This window comes from Palaemon carinicauda, chromosome 36 (assembly GCF_036898095.1).
Source record: "Palaemon carinicauda isolate YSFRI2023 chromosome 36, ASM3689809v2, whole genome shotgun sequence".
Classification (NCBI taxonomy): Eukaryota; Metazoa; Arthropoda; class Malacostraca; order Decapoda; family Palaemonidae; genus Palaemon; species Palaemon carinicauda.
Window position 1 is genome coordinate 2,078,752 of NC_090760.1, and position 17,500 is coordinate 2,096,251.

A 17,500-nucleotide genomic window follows, 5' to 3' on the forward strand; every position below is an offset into this window, starting at 1 on the left:
TATTATATGTATAGATATTATATGTATAGATATTATAATAACCTAGTATATATATATATATATATATATATATATATATATATATATATATATATGTCTATATACTATATTTGGTGTGTAAATATACTGTATATGTGTATCTATATATATATATATATATATATATATATATATATATATATATATATATATATACATATACATATATATTATTACTTTCTAAGTTACAACCCTAGTTGGAAAAGCAGCATGCTATAAACCCAGGTGGCTCCAACAGGGAAAATAGCCCACTGAGGAAAGAAAACAAAGTAAAATAACGTGGCTCCAAAAAGGAAAATAGCCCAGTGAGGAAAGGAAACAAGGAAAAAATAAAATATTTCAAGAACAGTAAAAACATTACAGTACATATTTCCTATATAAACTATATATTGACATGAAAGAGGAAATACATTTATCCAACTGCGCATGAGTTTGAATTCATACATGAGATGTTCCTTTCAATTATGCATTCGCTTATATGGCAATCTCAAAAACCTGTCAGCTGTTAAATACTCCATTTGTAAGATCACCTTCATTCATAAAATTCAACACAGTCCGAATGACTATAAACTATCCTCTATTTGGTCCATGCCCAAACATAGCCAACGCCAGCAAAGCCATTGGTAATCCCACCTACGCATTGACGGTATACTTTGTACTTGACTCTGTATCACTGAGCAAGACGCCTTGAGCCCTTGACGTACTCCAGAGGGGGGCCTCATTCTAAGAAAGCCCGGGTGACTACACTCATGGGCGTGTGTTGTTATTATTCTTCCACTGACACTTCATCTTCTTCATATTTCTCATAGGCGGGGTGATCGAAAACCGACGTTGGGTAATGGAGACCCATTCGTAATCTATTTATTTAATTTTCTGATGTCCATAGATGCTTTTATTGGTTAATTATATCTTCTAGAGGGATTTCATGATCTCCTAGAGGGATTTCATGACACTTCATCCTTGGCCTTGGCGCCAAGATGGAAATGTCAAAACTTTAGCTTCCAACAGCATCCTTTACCTTGGCACCGAGATGGAAATTTCAAAACTTTAGCTTCCAAATAAAATGTCAACATGGCTGTGTGCTAATTTCCAAGCAATTTTTTTCTCAGAGCATTATCATTTGGTTCTTGTTATTGTTCAAGAATTAAAATTATATTGTTGTTGTTTTTTGTTGTTGTTATGTTGCTGTTATTGTTAGAACTTTTATTTGCTAAGGGATCATATAGGTATAACAATGACATGAATATTATGCATTGTTATTTTATAATAAAGTATTTTATGAAATTATTTAAGAATCATGTTGTTGTTGCTGTTGTTGTTGTTGTTGTTGTTGTTGTTGCTATTGTTGTTAGAACTTTTATTTGCTAAGGGATAATATAGGTATAACAATGACATTAATATTATCCATTGTTGTTTTAAAATATTGTCTCTTATGGAATTCTTTAAGAACTGTGTTTGTGTTAATGTTTCTTTCATTGAAAATAAAGAAAATTAAAGTTTCATTACTTTTTTGTTTTCATTTTCTCTTTGTATTAAATGTTTCTTATGACAGTTTACTGTCTGGGAATATTCAGTAATTATTATTATTATTATTATTATTATTATTATTATTATTATTATTATTATTATTATTATTAACTATTAATTATTAATCATTAATTATTAATTATCAATAATCATTAATTATCAATTATTGTTTATTTATTATTTATTAATAATTAATTATAAATTATTAATGATTAATGGTTATTACTATTATCATTATCATTATTATCATTATCAACATTATTATCATTAATATTATTATTATTATCTAAGCTACAACCCTAGTTAGAAAAGCAAGATGCTATAAGCCCAATGGCCCCAAAAGAGAAAAATAGCCCAGTGAGTAAAGTTATCTGCCTATCTGCCTGACTGTTCATACACCAACACAAATGTTCTTGTTTATATTATTAAAATCTCCTCACTAATGAATTGAAAATAGAAGGATATACTAAATCCAATGGTTACGGTCAACAAAACTTATAAGAGGTCAAAGGTTAAGTGGCTATTTGACCTTTAAGTTTTCCTGATATACCTTGTTACTTATGAAATTTCGATCCAAACCTGCTCTGGGAGAAATGGGTAATGTGTGGACCATTCAACCAATGTTTTTAATCTTCAAGCACTGTCATAGCCTGCATGTCATGGCCATTACACACATACATACACACAAACACACACACATATACAGTATATATATATATATATATATATATATATATATATATATATATATATATATATATATAATGTACAGGTATGTAGGTCTTTGAAAATTGTATATGTATGCATGCAAGAATGTATGTATGTACAGTATAACCATATACTTTTATATAATATATATACATATATATATATATATATATATATATATATATATATATATATATATATATATATATATATATATATATATATAATACAAATAAACATGTACATACACTAACATAATTCTTGTCTTTTTAATTAATATATATATATATATATATATATATATATATATATATATATATACATATATACATATATACATATATATATATATATATATACAGTATACAATATATAGAAAGAGCGTGCATTTTGTTCACACATAGTAATAACAAGCCTTCTATCAAAGAAAATGATGTTTAAAAAACATAATAATAATAATAAAAATAAATAATAATAATAATAATAATAATAATAATAATAATAATAATAATGCTTAAAACACTAATGACAAAATTTAAAAAATCACACATCACTCCATCGTCTGACTAATCCAATAGAATACCAATGATTCAGGAAGGCGCATTCCACAAGCCCCTAGGCTCCAAGTACCCATACATAATCCGCCCATAATCCACCCGCGCCCACATCTAACCCCCCACCCTCCCCCCCCCCCGACTCTCACATAATTCATCTAAGCCCACAACCAGCCCACTCTAACCACTTGAAATCAAACCATTATGAGGACAGCAGGAGCTGATTAATATAACACTCATCACAATAAGCAGATGCCTCTGTACTACGGTCTTCCACTGTCTTGGGTTAGAGTTCTCTTGCTTGAGAGTACACTCGGGCACACTGTTCTATATCTCATTTCTCTTCCTCTTATTTTGTTTATATTTTATAGTTTATATGGGAGATATTTATTTTAATGTTGTTACTCTTCTTAAATATTTCATTTTTCCTTATTTCCTTACCTCAATGGGCTGTTTTCAAAAACAAACACAGGCTAAGATAAAAATCATGTAATGCCCCATGAGCTAAATTCATTCATTAGACTTTATCCCTTATTAGGCGACACTCCCACCATCTTCAGAGAGCGTTGACGTCGCCTGCTCCCGTGAGGACACCGCAGGAATCCTGACTCCGGCTCCTCAAAACACTCGCTTAGATAGAATCATGTAATGCCCCATGAGCTGAATTTATTCATTAGACATTATCCCTTATCAGGCGACACTCCCACCATCTTCAGAGAGAGTTGATATCGCCTGTTCTCGTGAGGACACCGCAGGTATCCTGACTCCGGCTCCTCAAAACACTCGCTTAGATAGAATCATGTAATGCCCCATGAGCTGAATGTATTCATTAGACATTATCCCTTATCAGGCGACACTCCCACCATCTTCCGAGAGAGTTGATATCGCCTGCTCACGTGAGGACACAGCAGGAATCCTGACTCCGGCTCTGCTCCGGTTCCTCCTCAAGATCCGTCGAGGAAGTTGGTAGTCACGCGAGAAAAATTAAAACTTTGAAAGACAATCCTTCGAGTAGGTCAAGTTTATTTGTCTAAGGATTGTTGCCATTATGTGGGCTGCTTGATGACATAGTTTTCTGTGTCATGCATATGAAGTTGCTTAATAGGCAGCTCTTAAATCATTAAATAAATAGAGAAAAACAGTTTATTTTCTTTTAAGTATTAAATGGATCATTTGTTAACTATGTGCTGACAATTTCCTTTGCAAAGCTCCAAGAGGAATTTTGAGAGACGTGATTATATATATATATATATATATATATATATATATATATATATATATATATATATATATATATATATATATATATATATATACATACATACATACATACATACATACATACATAACCAAGTCATAACCAGCTCTTAGCTTGACCCTCGTACAAGTTTATCAAGCATGAACTCCTTAACACCCGTAGCTATATTATTATTATTATTATCAAATGCTAAGCTACAACCCTAGTTGGAAAAGCAGGATGCTATAAGCCCAGGGTCCCCAATAGGGAAAATAGCCCAGTAAGGAAAGGAAATAAAGAAAAATAAAATATTTTAAGTATAGTAACAACTTTAAAATAAATATTTCCTATAAAAACTATAAAAACTTTAACAAAACAAGAGGAAGAGAAACTAGATAGAAGTGTGCCCGAGTGTACCCTCAAGCAAGAGAACTCTAACCCAAGACAGTGGAAGGCCGTGGTACAGAGGTTATGGCACTACCCAAGATTAGAGAACAATGGTTTGATTTTGGAGTGTCCTTCTCCTAGAAGAGCTGCTTACCATAGCTGAAGAGTCTCTTCTATATAGGAGGACTTCAGCCAATAAGATCGATATTCACTTATGATTTGCATACGATTTACGCCTTTATTACGTCAGCATGCGAGCTACTGAGGAGACTGTGTCCTTATTATCAATAGCGCATTCAAGCAGGGAAGGTAAAGACAGGCCATATACAGTATATGTAAATTAAGAGAGAGAGAGAGAGAGAGAGAGAGAGAGAGAGAGAGAGAGAGAGAGAGAGAGATTTCCTAGAATGACTAAAGTGAGAAATCTCAACTTTAGGAATGAAATGGTTTAAGGCATAGCCCGAGAAATTTCATAGAATGACTGAAGTGAGAAATCTCAACTTTAGGAATGAAATGGTTCAAAGCATAGCCCGAGAAAGGAATGAACACACACACACACACACACACACACACACACACACACACACATATATATATATATATATATATATATATATATATATATATATATATATATATATATATATATATATATATATATATATATACATGAGATAAATCAATGATAAATACAAAGATATAAATGCATGAATAAATATATGAATAATTATTCAAAAAACATTACTAAAAAACAAAGAAATGGAATCATATAAAAATTACCAAAATTGGTCAATTTCCAACAAAATCTCATAATAAAAAAAAAAGGAAATGATAAGAAATATATCCTTTCATTTATAGTGAATCACACTATGATACTCTTCATTAATGACTAACGTCATTTTCACAATGTTCGCGATTTATCGTAAACAAGATAAAGGCGGGAAGGGTTCCCATTCATCATTCATTTCGACCGAAAACACTATGACGTTGCCTCAATGAAAGAGAAAGAACGACTGAAAGAAAAGAAGCTGAAGACGTAGATAAAAAAAAGGGGGCGTGTATACATGACGTCATAGAGCCATCGTACCCGACCTGGTGAAACTATCTAATATTTATGGCCCCTTTTTCCCACAGGTCAGCAACTATAGTACCCCCTCCCCCTCCTCCCCCCCTTGATTAGCAATCCAAAAGACCTCATTGGCTTACGTTTTACTAAATATAGACTCGGGCACCATTTGGTCTCCAGTCGACCGGAAATTCAAAACCACTGAGGTATAGGCGAAAAGAAAGTTTTTAGTCTCGCGACCTCTGGCAACGAGCTGGCGACCGACACATAAAAGGCCGCAGCGCCGGTTGTTCGATAGCTTGTTTCTGCAGTGCCTTCGTAGAGAGAGGACGTCGCAAGGAAGAGACTCTCAACAGACGGACTTATTTAGTTTCTTCCTCTCTATAGAAGGACTTTGTAGTGAAGATAATCATCACAGGAAAAAATGGAGTTGTTTATTGTACTCTCTGTTCTATTGGCTCTAGGATCAGCTGAACTCCAAGGTAAATTATTTTCAATATATCTTATGTGAAAAGGTTTTTCTTACGATAACCTAGTGAAGACACCTTGCCTATATTAATATTTATTTACATTATACATATTAGGAAGAAACATATTATCATAACTCTTCATAAGACTTTCTAGAGGAAAAATATACGATAAGATTAATTTCTAATAAGTTATATTAAAAATACCGGTTGTTAATAATACTCAATATATATTCTAATGTTATTAAACGGTTTCTATAAGCTTTAATTCCACTAAACTCAGCTGAAACGAACTTAAAGTTATGGAAAGATGAATTTAATGATCCAAAAGTTGTTATTAAACGGTTTCTATAAGCTTTAATTCCACTAAACTCAGCTGAAACGAACTTAAAAGTTATTGAAGAAATAAATTTAATCTTGTAAAAGGCATTATCAAATTTTCACTGGGAAAAAATTGGTGATATTTGAGTCGTTAAATAAAAAAGGGAAAAATTTTTTAATCTTGAAAAATCATTATCAAATTTTCACTGGGAAAAAAAATGGTGATATTTGAGTCGTTAAATAAAAAAGGAAAAATTTAGAACATCACAGACGTCCATATTAAATATTATATAAATTCAAATAACATACTTAAAGACAAATACTTTAAAAGCTAACACATACCCAATTGTACAATATCATTCATATTATTAAGCAAGAATAAAAAGATGGAAAAAATATCTAACATTGTCAAAGAAAAAAGTCAATGATAGACGTCATTATTAAATATTATAGATATTTGAATAATAACGTTAAATATATATGCTATATAAGCTAACACATAACCAATTTTATAATATAATCTAATTCACATTAAGAAAAAAGAAATAATATAATTCGCTTTAAGAAAAAAGAAATAATAATGTAATTCGTATTAGAAATAATATTATAATTCACATTAAGAAAAAGAAATAATATAATTCACATTAAGAAAATATAAATAATAATATAATTCACACTAAGATTTTATGTTGACCAGGCTGACATGAGTCTTTTTATAGCTTATATATGACATATTTGTTTTTGACGTTGTTAATGGTTTATATAGGACATATCTGTTTTGACGTTGTTATTGTTTTTAGAATGATTTATTGTTTATTTATTTACATCATTTATTTATTTCCTTATTTCCTTTCCTCACTGGGCTATTTTTCCCTGTTGGAGCCCTTGGGCATATAGCATCTTGCTTTTCCAACTAGGGTTGTAGCTTGGCTAGTAATAATAATAATAATAAAAGAAATAATAATATAATCCGCATTAAGAAAAACAGAAATATATAATTCGCATCAAGAAAAAAGAAATTAAAGTATATTCATTAATAAGAAAGTCTTAACTTTAAATATACGATACGTTTGATCGCCTGAAGAAGAACTCCTGCTTGACTGTTAGTCATGGGAACTTGCAAGACAAGTCCGTCTATATTCTCACCACTCCCTTAATTTCGTCAGCTGTTTTTTTCTTACTTTTTTTGCTTGGCTAAACCCTTGCTTTCTACAGTCACCTTGAAACACTTGAAAGAGCTGCGGTGGCCGATGTGGTAACGTACCTGGCTGGTGAACGGACCGGGTTCCATAAATTAATCTAATCGACTATTTAATTATTATTATTATTATTATTATTATTATTATTATTATTATTATCATTATTACTTGCTAAGCTACAACCCTAATTGACTGAAAGACATCTGGCGTCGCAACTGCTAGGGTCACGGATACTGCCAATTTATTATTATTATTATCATTATTATTATTATCATTATTATTATTACTATTATTATTATTACTATTACTTGCTAAGCTACAACCCTAATTGACTGAAAGACATCTGGCGTCGCAACTGCTAGGGTCACGGATACTGCCGATTTATTATTATTATTATCATTATTACTATTATTATTATTATTATTATTACTTGCTAAGCTACAACTCTAATTGACTGAAAGACATCTGGCGTCGCATCTGCTAGGGTCACCGAAACTGCCGATCTTTAAATTCAATATACATTCGACACATTCCCAGCGCAAAACTCTCCATAAATTCCATTTTATAAAGATTGGTCGACCACAGAATTCTCACATTAAATTCCCCATTATCTTCCCCATTGGAATTCCTCATAAACTGCAAAGTCATTTCATTCATCCACATACGCTATCTCAAGTCTTAAACCTTTGATTATAACCAAATATTCCTCACATTCACGAAGTCATTCTGCAACCCGAATCTCGTGAAAGCCTGAAAAGGTCTGGCTGACATTACGGTACAGGTGATAGATACAGAGCATACGTGAAAGTCTGAAAAGTCTGGGTGACATTACGGTACAGGTGATAGGTACAGAGAAATACAGAGCATACAGAAGACATACAATGATTTCTGGGTGACACTACAGTACAGGTGATAGATACAGAGAAATACAGAAGACATAGTATGATTACGGGAACTCCAAGTCCAAGAAAGAACCCATATAATTTCATGCCTGTCAGACTTTGACGATCTCCTTGAGAAGGAGTGTGTGAGCGGGGGGGGAGGGGGGGGGGCACTTTATTGGATATTCAAAGACCACAACCAAGTCAGACAGTTATGTAATTATTATTATCATTATTATTATTATTATTATTATTATTATTATAACACCACAAGCAAGTTAGACAATTACGTCATTATTATTATTATTATTATTATTATTATTATTATTATTATTATTATTATTATTATTATTATTGTTGTTGTTATCTGCCTCACTAAAAAAATTGACTATAGTAGTTAATATTCATAGAGTAAGGCTACCAACATTAGCAACAATATGTATTAATGCCTAGACAACATTCAACTAAGAATGTGTGATTTCCTAAATGTATAAATCACGAATTCCTAGACAAATCGAATTATATTATCAATTATTTAAGTACAATTATGGGATTTTCATTGTTATTTGATAAAAAAAAAACAATTAAAATCATGATCTGTGATTGCTCTCAATTTCGGCAAAACTCATCAATACGAAAATTTAAAATCATGGTCTGAGATTGCTATCAATTTCGGCAAAACCCATCAATACGAAAATTTTAAATCATGATCTTTGATTGCTATCAATTTCGGCAAAACCTATCAATACGAACATTAAGCAATCTTCCAGTTGCCACTGGATTTCCCATTGCTATCAACAACCAAAGAACTAATATAAACAATTATATAATTCCCAATATGTATTTCGAATACAAAGAATTCAATCAGAATCTTAAAAAAAAAAAAAAAACTAATATAATATAATTTGATTTTCCAGATGTGACTGGATTCCAGACGGCAAGCCACGCCAATGACCTCCAGTCCCTGGCCACAGAAGTGGAGGCCGCAGACCTACCAGAACTCCTACGTCTCAACAACATCCCGAACGGATACCAGGACAGCGCCCACCAGGTCCTTTACGAGGATGGAATGAGGATCGAAATCAATGAGACAGTTAGCAAGGGTTCCAGCGAAGGCGAGGAAGGGACCTTGGTAGCTCAGATTCTTATCAAAGTCACGCCTGGCGCTGAGGCTCGTTCTGTTCAAGGCGATTCAGCTGTAAGTAATATTTCTCTCCTTGAACTTTCCTGATCTTTTGTATCTTATCTCTAGTGAGAGTAGACTTTGGCGATTAATCTATATAGAATACTTTAATATAAACTGTATTTATGATAAATTTTTCACATTTAAACGTGTTTTCCATATTTCAAATAAGCCATATATAATAGTACATTAAAGTCTGGATTCTCTGAACGACCTCGGGATCAGAGCCCCAGGCGAAATCACTCAAAGACTAGAATAATTTACTATATACTGTATTAATGATAAATTTTGCACACTTAAACGTGTTTTTCATATTTCAAATAAGCCATATATATTACATTAAAGTCTGGATTCTCTTAACGACCTCGGGATCAGAGCCCCAGGCGAAATCACTCAAAGACTAGAATAATTTACTATATACTGCATTTATGATAAATGTTGCACATTCAAACGTGTTTTTCATAATTCAAATAAGCCATATATATCACATTAAAGTCTGGATTCTCTTAACGACCTCGGGATCAGAGCCCCAGGCGAAATCACTCAAAGACTAGAATAATTTACTATATACTGTATTTATGATAAATTTTGCACACTTAAAAGTGTTTTTCATATTTCAAATAAGCCATATATATTAGTACATTAAAGTCTGGATTCTCTTAACGACCTCGGGATCAGAGCCCCAGGCGAAATCACTCGAAGACTATAGTATCTGACCGGCTGGGTTTCGAACCATGGTAAGGCTCTGATTCCGAGGTCGTTAAGAGAATCCAGACTTTAATGTATTAATATGTATAGCTTATTTGAAATGCTGTATTTATATTCTATGGCATCACTGTTAAAAATAAAACGTAATTTTAATCCGAAATTCTCCGTACAAAAATATACTGCTCTAAGCCGTATTTTAGTAAAATAAAGGCGACCGTCATTTTTACCCTACTGTTGTTGTTATCCTTTACGGGTTGGTGACCGTAATACCACTCATTTACGTCAATATATCCATTCTTAATACGGTAAATGCCTGGCAACATTTATTCCAGGATTTTTACCGCGTTTTTTTACGGCATATTTTTAACAGTACAATTTGACCATAAAATAAATACTTTCTGGTACAACCTATGATAATAAAATGGTACAGTACATCGCTATTTGAAGCATAGTTCTAATGTAATATCTTCTCTTGCAATTCCAGGAACTCTCTTCAGACATCAAGAGCAGAGTCCGCCGACAGCTGATTGAATACGTAACTAGAGTCGGAAGCAACGCCAACTGCCACCCAGGCGCCCGCCGAAGGCCCCAGAACCCTGCTTACAACCCTCTCCCAGCCTCCCCACTCACAGCACCCAGCAGACCAGAACTCAGTTATATCGGAGACACCGATGTCAATTATCTGGGAGACCAGCCACAGGAAAACCCCGACGCCGAGGTCTTCGATGCAAATCTTCTGAGGAAAGAAGAGGAACGTTTCTATGCCAGCCGTCCAAAGCCCGCTTCAGTCTCCTACCAGCCCGTGAGGTCTCAGCCTATCCGTTCCCACGCACAGCCTATCCGATCACAGCCAATTAGGTCTCACGGAGCAGTCTATTCTCAGCCTATCCGATCTCAAGGAGCAGTCTATTCTCAGCCTATCCGATCACAGCCATTGAGGTCTCATGGAGCAGTCTATTCTCAGCCTATTCGATCACAGCCAATTAGGTCTCAAGGAGCAGTCTATTCTCAGCCTATTCGATCGCAGCCAATTAGGTCTCAAGGAGCAGTCTATTCTCAGCCTATTCGATCCCAGCCACTGAGGTCACAGCCACTGAGGACCCAGCCAATTCAGTCACAGCCAATCAGATCGTTGCCTCTGATGTCTGGCCCAGCTCAGCCACAGCCAACCAGAACTCAGTCATACACTGTCCCCCTTCTGTAGAATTTAAGATTTATAATAGTGTATTCTCTACATCAGCTTCATTTGACACATCCGACAACCGTCCATCATTTTAATTATATTTTCATAATCATATTTTCAAGTTGTTTACCACAACAAGCAGCTCGATACTCCACATAATTTCGTGTCTGTATTCGATTTCATCAGTTTCATGTTTATTTGTATTATTATTGTTTAATAATCATTCCATCTCTGTCCACCACATTCTTCTTGAATCATTCATTTGCCTTTTTCAAGTCAGACTGTTTCTTGAAAGGCATTTCATCTCTGTCCACCACATTCTTCTTGAATCATTCATTTACCTTTTTCAAGTCAGACGGTTTCTTGAAAGGCATTTCATCTCTCCACCACATTCCTCTTGAATCATTCATTTGCCTTTTTCAAGTCAGACTGTTTCTTGAAAGGCATTCCATCTCTGTCCACCACATTCTTCTTGAATCATTCATTTGCCGTGTTTTCAAGTCAAACTCTTCCATGATATGCATTTCATTTCAGTAGTTGAAATCATGTCTTCTGGTTTCATAATCTCATCATCATAGTCTCGGGATCTTGGCTATCTATCCTTCATTCCACTGTATAGAAATTATCTATTATCTTCTAATTTTTTCACCACAATCTCCCATTTCCTGTATTAAAGCAATATCTTGCAATTTTATAAAAATTATTATCATGTTTTTCCGCACTCATGGTCAATCGAATCATCATTGCATTGATTGAAATAATCTCTCCAATCATGTTCTCATACTCATCATATTTCACTGCCTTGATCAGAGCAATCTCCTCTTCATTTCCTAGACCCAAAATTCCCCCAATTATATATAAACTTCAACCAGATCATTCAATTCCCTCGCTTCTTTTCATTATCTTTAAACTTCCCTCTCCAATACTGTGCTTCATAATCTTAATTTTCAAATGATCTTCCAAAAAAACTTACAACGATGCCAAAGATGTTATAATATCTGTTATTTCCCTCATCACCCAAAATGTATTCACACACTGTTTGTATCGTCTGTTATTAGAAAATAGTGTTTTTTTTTAGTTTGTTTCGTATTACAATAAAGGTATTTATGCAGTTCGAGTTTGATGGTTCCTTTAATTATTCTCAGTTTGATTACGAGTTTGTATAACTATTGCAGCTTCTTCATAAGAACTGCAGTTTAAAGGTTTAAAGGCTACTCATGAATGGCAGAAGCAAGGGACAGTGACATTGCCCTATCAAGCAGGACAGTGCCCTAGAGACTAACCATATTACATATGATCTGCGCCCAAGCCCCCTCTCCACCCAAACTAGAACCAAGGAAAGCCAGGCAATGGCAGATGGACCTATAGGCTCCCCCAAACCTCTCATCCTTAGAATAAAAGGATGGTGAGATTGCAGCGACCGAAAAAACTAACGAGTTTGAGCGGGACTCGATCCGCAGTCTGGCAATCACCAGGCGAGGACGCTACCACCAGTGAATATCCGATTATAACGTCATTACAGCTTTGACCAGATTGTGGAATGATCTTCCTAATCAGGGAATTGAATCGGCAGAACTTCAGTTCAAAATTGCTATAATTTTTTTTTCTTTCTGTTGAACAGGCTAACAAAGGTCTATCTTCATTTTATATATGACAGATATACTTCAATATTCTTAAGATATTTTATATTCTTTATTCAATACTTCTCACGTATTTTTTTTTCTTGTTGATGTATGGGGCTTATAGCATCCTGCTTTTCCAACTAGGGTTGTAGTTTAGCTAATAATAATAATAATAATTATAATAGTAATAATAATAATAATAATAGGAAACTAAATAAGGAAAAATAATCTATATAGCCGACAGTGATATAGCCGCTGTTTGAAAGATCCGTAATTTCAATCGGAAATATTCCGTAAAAATATACTGTTCTCAGCCGTATTTCAGTAAAATACAGGCGATCGTAATTTTACCTCACTTTGCTATTATCTTTACGGGTTGGTGACCGTAATATCACGCTTTTACATCAATATATCCGTTTTTAAAACGGTAAAAATACTAGAATAAATGTCAGACATTCGCCGTTTTCTAATGCAAATTTTTAACTGTGTATGTATGGAAATCATGAGCCTAGAAAATCACATAGCAAGTTTTGGATGAAGAAATGTGAACCACTACTAAAAGCACATTCACTTATTAAAATGAATGTGGACCAATTCAAAGAGCTTCAGAACGTGACAAGTCCATAGAAACATTTAAAAGCAATACTGAACACTATAGTCCATTTCTTTTATCGAGGCAGATTTGCACCGACTCTCAGGGGTGCCCTTTTAGCTCGGAAAAGTGTCCTGATCGCTGATTGGTTGGACGAGATAATTCTAACCAATCAGCGATCAGGAAAATTTTCCGAGCTAAAAGGGCACTGCTGCGAGTCGGTGCAAATCTGCCTCGATAAAAGAAATGGACTATAATGCGACAATCACTGTTGAATATCTGGATGAATCTACCTAACTTTGAAACCTGATAAAAATTACTATGGTTTGACAGTGAATATCTCAATGGGTCTTTCATTATGGGAATTTTAGACAGAGTCTGAGGACAAAGCGGGACTCTAGACTAAGACCTCTGTCCGTAGGTCTTACCCTAAACGTAAGACCAAGATCTCTTTCCGTTGAGAAACTACCGCTGTTTTTATGTTGACCAGGCTGACATGAGTCTTTTTATAGTTTATATATGACATATCTGTTTTTGACGTTATTAATAGTTTATATATGACATATCTATTTTGACGTTGTTACTGTTTTTAGAATGATTTATTGTTAATTTGTTCCCATCATTTATTTCTTTCCTTATTTCCTTTCCTCACTGGGCTATTTTTCCTTATTGGAGCCCTTGGGCTTATAGCATCTTGCTTTTCCAACTAGGGTTGTAGCTTGGCTAATAATAATAATAATAATAATAATAATAATAATAATAATAATAATAGAGAGTTATGGGGTCCTTTAACTGGCCAGACAGTACTACATTGGATCATTCTCTCTGGTTACGACTCATTTCCCCTTTGCCTACACATACACCGAATATACTAGCCTATTCTTTACATATTCTCCTCTGTCCTCATACACCTGACTACAATGAGATCACCAAACAAATTTTCTCTCAAGGGTTTAACTACTGCACTAATTTTCAGTGGCTTCTTTCCTCTTGGTAAGGGTAGAAGAGACTTTAGCTATGGGAAGCAGCTCTTCTAGGAGGACAATCCAAAATCAAACCATTGTTCTATATCCTTGGGTAGTGCCATAGCCTTTGTACCATGGCGTTTCTCTGTCATGGTTAGAGTTCTCTTGCTTGAGGGTACACTCGGGCACACTACTATCTTATTTCTCTTCCTCTTGATTTTATATAGGAAATATCTATATTAATGTTGCTACTGTTTTTAAAATATTCTATTTTTCCTTGTATACTTTCCTCACTGGGCTATTTTCCTTGATGGAAACCCTGGGCTTATAGCATATCCTGCTTTTCCAACTATAGTTGTAGCTGAGCAAGTAATACCTATAATAATGAAAAGTATAATGACGATTTTTGCGTAAATTGCCTTAGGGGAATAACGATCATGACAGCGCAGTAATAACGACTGGGCCAAGATGCCAGATACCTCCTGAGCTGAGATGCCAGATACCGCCATCTGACCTCACTATTATAACCTTGAGACGGGGAAAGAAAACAGCCTTAGATAATCTAGTTCCGGATTCATAAAAAAATAGTAAATACTCAATGACAATGATAATTGTAAGGAGAGGATAGGGAGGAGGGGGGGGGATAGCTAATGAACTTGAGCTAGAATAATAAGAATAATGAGGCCTATCAAATCTAGTGGTAGATTTCTTCGTTATTTTCTTACTTCCCGGAGTTGAGGTTAACTAAATTTTTAGGGAATATTTTGCTATGTAAATACATAACCCTTTAATCTATTCAAGGGAAAGTATGTTGCTTATGAATAATAATAATAATAATAATAATAATAATAATAATAATAATAATAATAATAATAATAATAATAATAATAATGATAAAACAAACAATAATAATAATAATAATAATAATAATAATAATAATAATAATAATGATAAAACAAACAATAATAATAATAATAATAATAATAATAATAATAATTATTATTATTATTATAATGATAAAACTAACAGTAATAATAATAATAATAATAATGATAAAATTAACAATAATAATCATTATAATGATAAAACTAATAATAATAATAATAATAATAATAATAATAATAATGATAAAATTAACAATAATAATAATAATAATAATAATTATTATTATTATTATTATTATGATAATAATAATAATAATAATAATAATAATAATAATAATAATAATAATAATAAAACTTAGGATACAAAATGCAAGTGAAGAATAAATAAAGATACAAAATGCAAATGAGGATATAATTCCAGATAAAGGAATCCACAGTAATTAAGTCCAAATGAGGAACCAAGTTGCCAGGAGCTTCCTGGCAACTTCCTATCCAGTGAGAACCTTGGGAGGATCTCAATGAAGGACTCACTAAGTATTAGGATGGCCAGGGGGACCAGCCACCCGTTGAGATACTAAAGCTAGAGAGTTATGGGGTCCTTTGACTGGTCAGACAGTACTACATTGGATTTTTCTCTCTGGTTAGGGTTCATTTTACCTTTGCCTACACATACATCGAATAGTCTGGCCTATTCTTTACATATTCTCTTCTGTCCTCATACACCTGACAACACTGGGATTACCAGACAATTCTTCTCCCAAGGGGTTAACTACTTCACTGTAATTGTTCAGTAGCCACTTTCCTCTTGGTAAGGGTAGAAGAGACTCTTTAGATATGGTAAGCAACTCTTCTAGAAGGACACTCCGAAATCAAACCATTGTTCTCTAGTCTTGGGTAGTGCCACAGCCTCTGTACCATGGTCTTCCACTGTTTTGGGTTAGAGTTCTCTTGCTTGAGGGTACACTCGGACACCCTATTCTATCTTATTTCTCTTCCTCTTGTTTTGTTAAAGTTTGTTATAGTTTATAAGGGAGATATTTATTTTAATATTATTCTTAAAATATTTTATTTTTCCTTGTTTCCTTTCCTCACTGGGGTATTTTCCCTATTGGAGCCCCTGGGCTTATAGCATCCTGCTTTTCCAACTGGGCTGTAGCTTAGCAAGTAATAATAATAATAATAATAATAATAATAATAATAATAATAATAATAATAATATAAACCATCTACATTTTTCTTATATATTAGTTAAATGAATCCTGCCGGCTGCTTATTCGTACAGCAAGAATTTAACCTTCGACAGACCTCCAGAAGTTGAACCCCAACCCTCCTTCCCCAGTCAAAATTTTCCTATTCTGCAAATACGAATGATCTAAAGTCAGTCCCCATTCGTATCCTATACGTTCATCTTCATCTCCTCCTACGCCTATTGACGCAAAGAACCTCGGTTAGATTTCACCAGTCGTCTCTGTCTTGAGATTTCAATTCAATACTTCATCATTCATCATCTCCTACTTCGTGCTTCATAGTCCTCAGTCATGTAGCCCTGGGTCTTCCAACTCTTCTAATGCCTTGGGGAGTTCAGCTGAACGTTTGGTGAACTAATTTCTCTTGGGGAGTGCGACGAGCATGTCCAAACCATCTCCATCTAGCTTAAGAGTACACTTGGGCACACTATCCTATCTTATTTCTCATCCTCTTGTTTTGTTAAAGTTTATATAGGAAATATTTATTTTACCATAAACTCTATACCAACGTCTTCCACTGTCTTGATTAGAGTTCTCTTGCTTGAGGGTATACTCGGGCACACTATCCTATCTTATTTATCTTCTTTTTTTTGTTGTTAAAGTTTATATAGGGAATATTTATTTTACCATAAACTCTATACCAACGTCTTCCACTGTCTTGGGTTAGAGTTCTCTTGCTTGAGTGTACACTCGGGCACACTATCCTATCTTATTTCTCATCCTCTTGTTT

The 17,500-nt window shown here is 33.8% G+C and overlaps 1 protein-coding gene and 1 long non-coding RNA gene across 2 annotated transcripts in view; one reads left to right on the forward strand and one right to left on the reverse strand.

Annotated features, from left to right (window-relative positions):
- The window catches only part of LOC137628714 (uncharacterized), a 59,373-nt gene that overhangs the window by 35,772 nt on the left and 6,101 nt on the right, over positions 1–17,500 (reverse strand). The window lies entirely within an intron of this gene.
- On the forward strand, positions 5,798–12,571 carry LOC137628327 (microtubule-associated protein 6-like). Its single transcript, XM_068359491.1, has 3 exons — positions 5,798–6,000; positions 9,304–9,584; positions 10,762–12,571. The coding sequence occupies exons 1-3, from the start codon at positions 5,943–5,945 to the stop codon at positions 11,479–11,481; spliced, it is 1,059 nt and encodes a 352-aa protein (XP_068215592.1). The 5' UTR covers positions 5,798–5,942; the 3' UTR covers positions 11,482–12,571.

Coding starts and splice junctions, on each gene's coding strand:
- LOC137628327 (XM_068359491.1), top strand. CDS start 5,943: ATGGAGTTGTTTATTGTACTCTCTGTTCTATTGGCTCTAGGATCAGCT. Junction 6,001..9,303: donor AGGATCAGCTGAACTCCAAG/GTAAATTATTTT, acceptor TTGATTTTCCAG/ATGTGACTGGATTCCAGACG. Junction 9,585..10,761: donor CTGTTCAAGGCGATTCAGCT/GTAAGTAATATT, acceptor TTGCAATTCCAG/GAACTCTCTTCAGACATCAA.